We start from the raw sequence: 10,717 nt of genomic DNA on the forward strand, positions 1-10,717 counted from the left end.
AAAATCAGTATGAAGAAAGTAGTTTCTTTTTTCTTTTATTCTTATTCTCAAAGCATAACACTTTAAATAATGGTATGCCCCAATGGCAAGGTATTACAAAGTCTATTAAAGTGCATTTCAAAGGTATAGTTGGCTAAAGAAAACAGAAGAGCATGAGGGCTGGCAGTGGTTTGGGCAGTAGCACAGTGTGTTCGGTTTTAATCACTGTACGTCAGTGACTTCTAAATCCCTTTCCACAGCAGTCCAAAAACTGATTTTTTAAAAAATTTTGCTTAACATCTCTACCCAGTATCAGAGAATGTGCACATATGTTGTTGGGGCCTCATGCTGGGCTGGTGGGGGATGGAAAGGTTGGGGGTGTGTTGGAGAACATGGCTGGTGCCCAGGATCAAGCACAAACAAAAAAATGATTGCACAAATTGTCTTACTTTCTCCATGAGCTTTCTTTTTTTGCCTTGAAAGAAACTTCTCTTTAACTAGGCAAGCTGAAAGTGCATTTATTGTGTTTTCTTTAATGTGTACCCATCTGTGCTTGAGAACTGTGAATAAAACTGAAATCTTCATGTGCTACCAGTTCCCTCTCCAAGTATCTTCAGAGATGAGATACTGGGAGAGCAAGGCAAGGTCTCCAGGATATGCAGGAAGCTTGGAAGGGCACCGTAAAGCTTAGGCTACTCCTGAACACCTTGGCACACCCTTCTTCCAGTTCTGGGTTCCAACCATTTCTTCCTCTTTCCCATTCAGCGAGATGAGCTGCAGGCTCCCTTGGGTTGGACAGAGAGGTTATGTAGAGAACTGAGGAAGGCTCATCTCTCCTACAGTAGTGAAATAGCACTGATGGACGCCACATTCATGGCTCAAAATGGAGAAAACTCTCTACTTCTCAGGGAAGGAGACCCCATGAGCTGCAGAAGCTGGGGACCTGCAGTGGTGCCTCTTCCGAGGACTGTGCCTGGCACCTGGGCAAGCACTTCAGAGCTTATGGTTCTGCCTATCCCACCTTTCACCTATTTTTGAAAAATATTTTAGCTTTTTTACTCCACTTAACGTCTACACTGAAATGCTAGTTCTTTGAAATGAAAAGCTTCTTTCAAACTATAGAAGGTATGATCATTAATGTCATTTGTAAATGTGACACAATAGATATGCAACAATGCATCACAGAGAACAAAGAACAAATTAATATAGCTAACCCATCATAGAACTGATTCCAGGGAAAAACACTCCAGAAAGTGTGAAAATTTGCAAATCTATAATATTAATCAATAGGACCCAAGTCATCTCAAAAACTTAAGAAGTTCCAAAGTTACCAAAGGTAGCTGTAGTGATGGAAGAAAATCCTGGAGAAAGACTTGCATTCTAAAACCTCTCTGTCATTTCATTAACTGTGTTACCCTGGAAAGGTTAACTTCTCCGAGCATTGGCTTTTGCTTCCTAATCCATAAAACAGCAATAATAACTACTATCATATACGACTGTGGTACGGTTTAATCATGTAAGTCTACGAAGTGTCCAGCCTATAGTGAAGGCACACACAATAATGTTAGCTTACTATCGTCTCCAAAATTTATTTAGGTCTTTTGGATGCAAAATTCATATTTATTTAAGTAGAATTTTAAAATAAATACTGCTACTTCCTGAAAATTTTTTGGTAAAAATGAACATAAAGATTAATTCAGAATTTTCTGCTTTTACTTTGAAAACTGTCTTGATTCAGTAAACTGAAAAGTGATTCAGTAGCAATATTCTCAGTAATATGTTATCTAGCTTCCAAAATAATTCAATTATTTGTTGTTCTAATATTCTTGATAGTAAAAGTTAAGAAAAACAGAAAATACAAATGTCCCTCAACTCTAAAATTGTTATACATTACGATTATGAACACAATAAAAAATATTTTCTTTAATATATAATGTTCATCTATATTGAATGAAAAGTACCTTCCAGTTTTTACCTTACATATGAAACCCAACACAGGGGCTCTACCTCATTCTGTCGAAAGACTAAGGAAAAGGCAGATTTATTTGGGCTTGTCAATATTACCTCTACCTACTCTTATGGGAATAACTAAAACCTTTCTCTAAAACATCAAACATTTGTTTACTGCAAGCAATTGTGTTTATTAAGCAAAAAAAAAGCCCTCATCACTTCTGAAACTACACCAATAAATCAGCCAATAAAGTATAAAACTGTCCAAACTAAAACCCATCTATTCCTGTAACTTACTCTTCAAAACACAGCCTGATGTTTCTTGCAGTTCAATTTTTAATGGAATTAAAGTTTTGAGGAATGTATCATTAACCTAACAGTTATCCAGAGTCAAAAGAATACAGAGTTCACATAAAGTAAGTCTGGTCGGGATGAAAGAGTTCTTTAGGTCCCCGACAGAAGGAACTTTTAAAATGTTTTCTAGCATTAACATGACTTGATAAACATTTACAAAAAGAGAGCACGGTTTCTTCAAAATTGAGGGAGTAAAAACAGCTGCTCAGTGGGACGCCTTTACAGATCCTCCAAGTAAAATTTTAAAGCACATGCAAACCTTGACTCATGTCTGACTCAGGAGTCAGCACGATGTATGATATAACGTACTTTAAAACCAGCAGCCCCAACCAACTATTAAAACATAAAAAAAGTCAGAGAAACATCTGTTTGCCTAACTCAGATGAGAGGCTCAGGCTTGCCACTTGCTGGGCAGCAATCAGCTTCAGTAGGAAGCTCTGAAAATGGAGTGGGAAAAAAATGAGAATTCTGCCTAAGGGTTTCGCCAGCACGCGACCCCACATTTGACTTTAGTTCACCTCTCTGCTTTCCTATTCCTTCCTGCAAGCCATTTGCTTCAAATAATTCCCCTTCCACACCGCTGTACACGGTTGCAATATTTTTAAGTTGTTGGTGCTGTTTTTCCTTTTGACAAGGTGAGGCTTAACTGGACAGCTCCTTCCAAGGAGACCTCTAAAAAATACCCGCTTCAAATCTAAATCTATCGCCTATTTGGCTACTATTAATACTACTTCCATTTTCACTGGCCTCTCATAAAGCCCCCAGTTTGCTACCCAAAAGGCTTCTGGCGGCAGATGTCATTTATGTCAAAAGTAAAAAGTCGGGTGCAAGTCAAAACTCGTCATCTTTACTAAGCAGAAGCCAGATGTTTTCTTTTCACCGTTTAAGCTACTTGGAAACTCCCCTCCCCTCCCCCTTCCATCTCCCAGGGTCACGATTAGCGAAGCTGGAGTCTAGCCCCGCGCACCTCGACTCCGGCCGCGCCCACCTGGCACTTACCTGGCTGCTGCCGCGCTCTTCGGTCGCCTCGGGTGCTGGGGGTTCCGGGGGGCTCCGCTCTGGCTCTGCGGGAGGCGGCGGCGGCGGCTCCAGCAGCTGCTCCAGGAAGGCGGTGCCGGGCAAAGAGGAGCTCTTTTGATGGCACAAGTGCGTCCCGGGGCCCCGACGCCGATTATTCTCATCTTGGGCGCGGTCTCCCCTCGGGACAGGCTGGGGAGAGGAGGACAGGGAGGATGAGGCGGAGGACGAAGAAGGAGCCGAGTCCGGGGAGCGTCCGCCAGGCGGCGTCACTCCGGCTGCTCCAGAGGCGGCCGCGGGCCCCTTTCCTGGCGGGAGCAAATGTTCTCGTATCCGGCGACGAAGCGCGGACCCGTGCTCTGCTCTCCCTGCGCCGCCGGACTCGAGGGGCTCCGGCGACGAGCAGCACAGGTTCGGCTGAGAGGAGGAGAAGACGCGGTCCAGAACTTGTTTCCGCTTCTTGAAGCCGCTCCACCTGCTGCCGGATCCACCCACGCCGGCCAGCGGGTCCCGCCTGTTCCCCGGGGGCGGCGGAGAGGGCGACGGGGTGTTCGCAGTGTGGCGCTCCGCGCCCCCCGCCCGCCGGCTCCCGCCGCCCTTGCTCTTGCCCACTCCCAGTTGCAGGTTCTTCCAGAGCCGGGCCTGGAAGGAGGACGCCGCCGCCGCCGCAGGCTCGGGCTCGCCCGCCGCTGCGGCCCTGGGCTCCATCCTCCACCCCCGGCTCCTCCTCTCCACTCCTCCTCTTCCTCCGCCCTCTCCGGCTGCGCCTCCTCCCGGAGCCCGGCGGTGGCAGTGGCGGTGGCGGTGGTGGTAGCGGCGGCAGTGGCGACGGCCGCAGCAGCAGCAGCCAGGAGCCGCCAGCGGCTTCAGGCCAGAGCGAGGAACAGACGCTGCCGCGACGGAGGCTCTTCGGCCGCGGGACTCCGGCGCCGCCTCTTCCTTCCGCACCTGCCGGGATGGGCTGGCGCTGTTATTGAATCCCGGCCGCCAAGCCTGCGAAGTTTCTAGCTCCGAGCCCAACGGTTTTAGTCCATTGGAATCCCCCAGGCCGCTCCCAGGCTCCCTCTCCTTGCTACCTCCGAGATCGGGAAATCGAAGGCACCGGACGTGAGTGCCCAGCTGCGCCAGGGACCGCACCCGGCGCCCTCCGGATGGCACCTGCCAGCGGCGGGGGCGACTGCCTCCCAACTAGGCGCGCACCAGATTCACACATCAGGGTGCGCGAGGCTGGAGATGCCCAGGACCAGTAGTCCAGCCGTGGCACCTCGGGACCATCCTCCACTCCTAGATGGGAGGGCAGGCGAGGCAAGACCCGGGTAGAGTTGGGTAGGGCCCGGAGCCAGCTTGCTCCTGAAGTTGGGCCACAGCTGTCCACGCAGCTCGCTCTAGGCCTGCCGCTGAACCCGCTGGCTATCTTCTGGGTCCGCGGAAGTGAGCTAGAGTGGAGACTATGCGCCCTAAGTGGGCGCACCAGGGGCCACGCGGAGCGGTGAACCCGACTCTGGTCTGGCGCTGGACACGACTGTCCTAGTCGCGCTGTGCGCCCTGAGTCCAAGACGAGAGTTTGATTTCTTCCGTCTTGACTTCATCCGCGTTCACCCTCCCCCGTGCTTTATTTGCATATGCATTGGCGACTTTTATGATGAGGATCCAGCCGCTTCCGGAGTCTGCCAACAAGGCCAGCTCTGAAGCTGCAGGGAGTTTACGGTGGACGAAGATATGGAGGGTGCGCACTGCTTCTGACTCCATTCCGCACGTAGAAGATCTTACTTGCCTTTCAATTAAGTGCATTTTCCTTTGGTTACTGCATTTGCTTCATGGCAAGGCAAGTGGAAGAGTTTGCTTCGCTCAGAATCTACTGATCCAAGGTCTTTTGATCTACTAGGGGAGCTTCCTGAAAGGCAGATGACAGATCACACTGTGCCCCTTCACTCTGCTGCTTTCACACCCCTTAATGTGGAAAACATGGTATTGTTCCCTGAGCTTTGGTGCCACGCTGTCCTTTTCCAATCTCGTTTTGCTAACAGTATGCCTTCCAGGTGTTAGCAACCTCTCTCTCTTCTCCTGAACTGTATAACAAATATATAACAAATAGTTATTGAGCACTTATTATGTGCCAGGCACTATGATAAGCTCTGGAGATGTAGCTGTGAACAAACAAGCAGGGCCCGGACCTCATGGATTTTATCTTCCCCTGGGGAGAGAGGGAGGAATTCAACAATAAACACAAAATTTCTAATAGTGACAAGTCCTATGAAGACAATAAAACAGGGAATAAAAATAGAGTGCCTATGGAAGTAGGGCTGCCAGATAAAATACAGGACACCCAGTTAAATATGAATTTCAGATATGCAACAAGTGCACATAAAAACTGGTGAAATCTGAATAAGTTCAGAGGATTGGACCAATGACAGTTTCCTGTTTGATAGTGCGCTACAGTTATATATGATCATACCGTTGGGGGAAACTAGGTGAAGGGACCTTATATAATATTTTTGCAACTTCCTGTGCATCTATAATTATTTCAAAATAAAATGTATAAATAAAATGCTAATAATAATAAAATAAAGAATGTTTTTTAAAAAGATTGTGGGCTGCTGAAAGTTTTCCTTTGGAGTTTTGATTGTTGGGCAGCAAAACAGTCTTAGACCCACAATGGAGCCCTCTTCCTCTAGCTCTGTTGCTCACCAACCCTGTGGAATCCCTGAGTCAGCCAAAAAGCCTCCGAGGAGCAAATGAGGGAAAGACAAAGTTTGGTGAGGCCAAATCAATGTTAGAGGACGACCCTAACTGCAGATGCAGACACAAAGGCTGCAAAGATATCTCAACACAGAATGAGAAACACATTTGCCATTGTGTTTGAAAGCATGAGGTTTGAAAGCAGAGTGGTGTTTTTCATTGGATTCCCCTTCCTCTTCAATTCTGTTTTCATTAGTTTTCTTGGGTCCCATCTAAATTTATCCTACCTGACCTACGTAGCTGGTGATAGCATTCAGCATTACCTTTCTATAGAGTATTTATTACCTAATGGGAGCTTTACAAAATTGAAATTTTCCATTGAAATAATCAAAAATCTCAAGGATTTGGCTATTCTGGGGATTGTCAGTCTTACAAAATGAGCTACACACTGCCCTTAGAGGCTTTCCCTGTAAGCTGTCTCAATCTTTTATTAAAACAATGTGGAGATCACTTTCAAAGGCCCAAGGCGAACCATCTTTTCCATACCAGCCAACCAAGCTGAGTATATAAAGACCACACAAAAAAAGATTACCTCCTTATAGAGCTACTCTGTCTGCCCAGAAAGAAATTGCAAAACCCAGAAGTTTTATTCTCTCTAACATGGACAAAATACCTTGCTGCTAGCCTTTCTAGGCATGCTAAAACAGAAGCACAGAGAAGACAAGTAAAGAAATATATGATTAACCTAGAGAATTAACAACTCACCACTATGTCATACCAGAACTCTATAGATATGCCATTTGTCATAGTTGTAGCCTGAAGATAACTGTACACAATTCTACCTTACTTTCGTATGGTCTCTTAATGATTCATTTAATTGACTTTCGTAGCTTGATATTTTCATTCTTTTGCCTAAGTTTTCCTTGAAAATACTAAATCTTAGATTTGGAACTCTGAAATCCATGATCCTAAATAACATGGATCCAACAATGAGAATTATCTATACAACTTGAAAGAGCATATGTTAACTTTTCCCAAGTATCTAAACAGTATTATAAAATGAAAGCATGCCCTACAAATTGTGCAATATATAAACCTGCACTAGATAGGAGGGATAGGAAGGGGAACCGAGTGGCTGGAGCAGGGAGTCCAAGAGGAGTGTGGGAGAAGATACAACACAGACAGCTAAGGGCGGGATCGTGTAGGACTCTGTACGCAATAGTAAGACTTTGGACTTGAATGGGATGGGAAGCCACTGGAGTGCTTTGAGGTGAGTTTCTTATTACCCAATTTGCATTTTAAAAGGCTCACTCTGGCTGCTGTATTGACAATAGAGTGGAAGAGGAGTGTGGGTGGAAACAGAATTTAATTACGAGGCTACCAAAATATACAAGGGACAATGGCAGCTTCGACTGAGGAAGTAGGCAAGTTGTGAAGGAAATGGTTAGAGTCCAGATATGTGATGTTTGAAGATAGGACTGACTGGATTTGCCATAATTTGGATATGGGGTTCTCAAGCACTATGCTAATTTGCTTGCATAATTTACTATACATAATTCTCACAGTAACCCCATTTTATACATGAAGAAACAGGCTGAAGCCTGTTAAATGCCTCACAGGACCACTCATTGAGTAATTAGCAGATCCAGCAGAACCCAAGTCTCCGTGATTTCAAAGTCACATGGCTTCTCTAATTTTGAAATCTACGCATGGATAAATAGAATAAATAATTGAAAGAGACATCAAGAGATGAACTGATCCATATCCTTGCCTTGGGTGAGCAAACAAGACCATATTGTATGGAAACATAACTTCCTCTCAGTGAGATCAAGGATATAAATACTATAAATACAGGCACAAAATCAACATTTCTGGGACTGATTGAGTTAAAGGCCAACTAAGTGGCACTTAAGGAGCCCTCTTGTCAGTGGAGAACTGGATGCTGTCCCAGCTCCCAGCACAGGGCCAGATGCCTTCAGGCCATCATTTCCTCTCTCTGTCTCTGCTTTTTCTTCTCTGAAATGGGGATAATAATATATATGGGCCTGACCCACATCACAGTGACTCCAAAGACCATTGTAAGCAGCAGTTGTGAGGAATAAAGCCCATCAGAAAGAAAACTGTTAGCATCACTTTGTAATCAAAAACAAGAAAAGCTACCAGACACTTATGGAGATGTTTAACTATACACTTAACAGAATGAATTCCTGTTCTGATGTAAACTAGTTTTAGCCTTTTTCATCCTTTGAAAGTTATCTCAGCAGAGTATTCAATGCAGTTTAATGTTTAAATAACTTCAGAGGTGTTAATCATTTCTGTTTTCTGTTTACTCTAAGGTACTCCACGTTGACTTCTTAACTAAAGTGATTTTTAAAAAATCGAGAGTCCTAGACCAACAGAGACTCTGAAATTTCCATATAGGAGGGGTCCAGGTGTATCCCTCTGTCTGGAATTAAAGAGAGGAAGAACTTGAAGATGCATTTGCTTAGTGCTTTATTTAAAACTAAAACAAGAAACAAAAAAAACAATTGTCCATATCAAAGAAAAGAGGAAGGAGTTAATTGAAGATCTGGATGGAGCTAAAACCTCTCCTGCACATCCCTTGAAGCTCCTCAGAGCTGGGTGATGTCAGAACCTGAGGGTTTGCCTTGGTCTTGCACCCAAGTAGCTCTGTGACCATGGGCACCCCTCGGGGCCTCATTTTTCATTGGTTAAATGAAGAGATCGAATGAGTTTTCCCTCTAAAGTCCCTTTCAGCTTAAAAATCTTGTAAGCTTTTTGAAATAACACTCCAATATAGGACATAGTCCGTCTTCTCTTTCCTAGCCTGATTTTCTACTTTCATTATTATAGCACAAAGGCAGTACTGGATGGGAATGTAAATAATCCCCTCTAAATATAATTACTATGTATTAGAAGCAATTAGTACCAGTATCTGTATCTCCGTCCCAGAGGGCTGCCTCCCAAACCATATGTCCCCCTCCAAGTACCTGGAAGAGCCCTCAACCAATGACTGGTGGGAATTGATGTTTGGGTTTCTTTAGCTCCCTCATGACCCACAAGGGGATCAGGTGGGATGACTCAGAGGTGGAGTTCCATATTTTTTCCCAGTTTCAATGCTTTCTGTGGTCCTTGAAGTATAATACTCTCTTTACAGCTTCCTTTCCTTCCTGTCTCACTTCCCCCACTCCCCTAACACAGCCCCTTCACCTCACAAATAAACTGCTTACATTTGAATCCTTGCCACAAAGTCTGCTTCTGGGGAAAGCCAAACAAAGGCACGTTATCTGGATGCTTCAACCCTGGTTAATGAGGTGACCACCTTGACAACACTATGAAAACACAAGTAATGTTCTACAGCAAGATTCCTTTGGGTTATTTAATTCTTTTATAGGAGAGTATAAAAAATTTTCTTCCGGAGCCTGCAATCATCCCCTGAAAGTTAGGCCCCTTGAGAACACAGTGTATTCATCTATGATATATCAACTTAATGTAGTCCAGTGAGTCCCTAAAAAGAAAATAGAGTGTCTCAGCATCCATTACACCACAGAAAATTAGTCTCAATTGATCACAGCCAGTGATTGGGTCAAGAAAGGGGTCTGTGACCAATCCTAGAAATTATCAGGGTATATTAGCTGTGATTGGGTAAACCCGAAATTATGGTTTAAACATATTCAGGAAGTCTTCAGGTCCTCACCAGGCCTGGAGGGCCTCCTTCTATTTTGTTGCTCCACCACACATGCCTACCTTCCCCAAAGTCATCTCCTACTCCAAGATTGTCAGTGGAGCTTCAGCCACAACATGCACCTCCTAGCCAGCCAGCAGAAAGGTGGAAAGGGTGAAGAGCATGCCCCCTTCCCTTAAAGATACTTCCCAGCTCTTCTGTATCCCGTGGTTTAGAACTAAGTTACATGGCCATGCCTAGCTTCAAGGGAGGCTGAAAAATAAAATCTTTATTCTGAGTAGTCATTTTAGTCCAGCTAAAAATTTGGGATTTGCTATTAAGAAAGAAGGGGTAGATGGATATCACAGAACAACCAGGCTGCCACAGAGGAAAAATCAGTTAAGGGACTTCATCCCTCATAAAGAAGAGGCACAAAGAGATGCTCTCTTTTCTTCACTACATGTTTTGGTGTTTGGCGTGATGTCCAGAACTGCTGCAGCCATCTTGTTATGAGCATGAGGTGAAGCACACACCAAGGTTGTCTGAACAGAGAGATGGAAACAACCTTAGTTCCTGATGTTATTATTGTGCTGCAGAACAAATCAATCCAGAAGCCTTCATTAATGCTGATCCTATTATTGTTTAAGAAGACTAACTTATGTAGGTTTTAAGCCAGTTTGGTAGGTTTTGTACTTATTTTCTATTGCAGCTGTAACAAATTACCACAAACTTAGCTGCTTTAAGCAACACCCATTTTTATCTCATAGTTTCTATGGGCCAGAAGTCTGGGCACAGGATGGCTCTGCTGGTTCAGGAATCACAAGCCTGAAATCTATGTGTTGACAGGGCTGAGCTCCTGTCTGGAGGCTCTGGGAAAAAAAAAAATCCACCTCCAAACTCATTGAGGTCATTGGCCAGAGTAAGTTCCACACACCTGTAGAACTGAGGTCTCCGTTTATTTGCTGGCTGTCACCCTGGGATCATACTCAGCTTCTAGAGGCTGTCTACATTTCTTGGCTTGTGGCCCCCTTCCTCGTTTTCCAAGCCAGAAATAGCAGGTTGAGTCCTTCTCAT

At 44.7% G+C, this 10,717-nt stretch overlaps 1 protein-coding gene across 7 annotated transcripts in view; it reads right to left on the reverse strand.

Moving 5' to 3' along the window:
* MCTP1 (multiple C2 and transmembrane domain containing 1) overlaps positions 1 to 4,117 on the reverse strand; it is a 549,320-nt gene extending 545,203 nt beyond the window's left edge. For 3 of the 7 annotated variants that reach the window (XM_037800843.1, XM_037800840.1, XM_037800841.1), the window contains exon 1: positions 3,283 to 4,116. In XM_037800843.1, the coding sequence (XP_037656771.1) occupies positions 3,283 to 4,008 (726 nt within the window). In that variant the 5' untranslated portion in view covers positions 4,009 to 4,116. Of the gene's footprint in view, positions 1 to 3,282 lie in introns of all 7 variants that reach the window. The other 4 variants (XM_037800845.1, XM_037800844.1, XM_037800839.1 and 1 more) reach the window with 3 other exon arrangements.
* Positions 4,118 to 10,717: the final 6,600 nt, after the last annotated feature.

The sequence above is a fragment of the Choloepus didactylus genome, chromosome 13 (genome assembly GCF_015220235.1).
Source record: "Choloepus didactylus isolate mChoDid1 chromosome 13, mChoDid1.pri, whole genome shotgun sequence".
Lineage (NCBI taxonomy): Eukaryota > Metazoa > Chordata > Mammalia > Pilosa > Megalonychidae > Choloepus > Choloepus didactylus.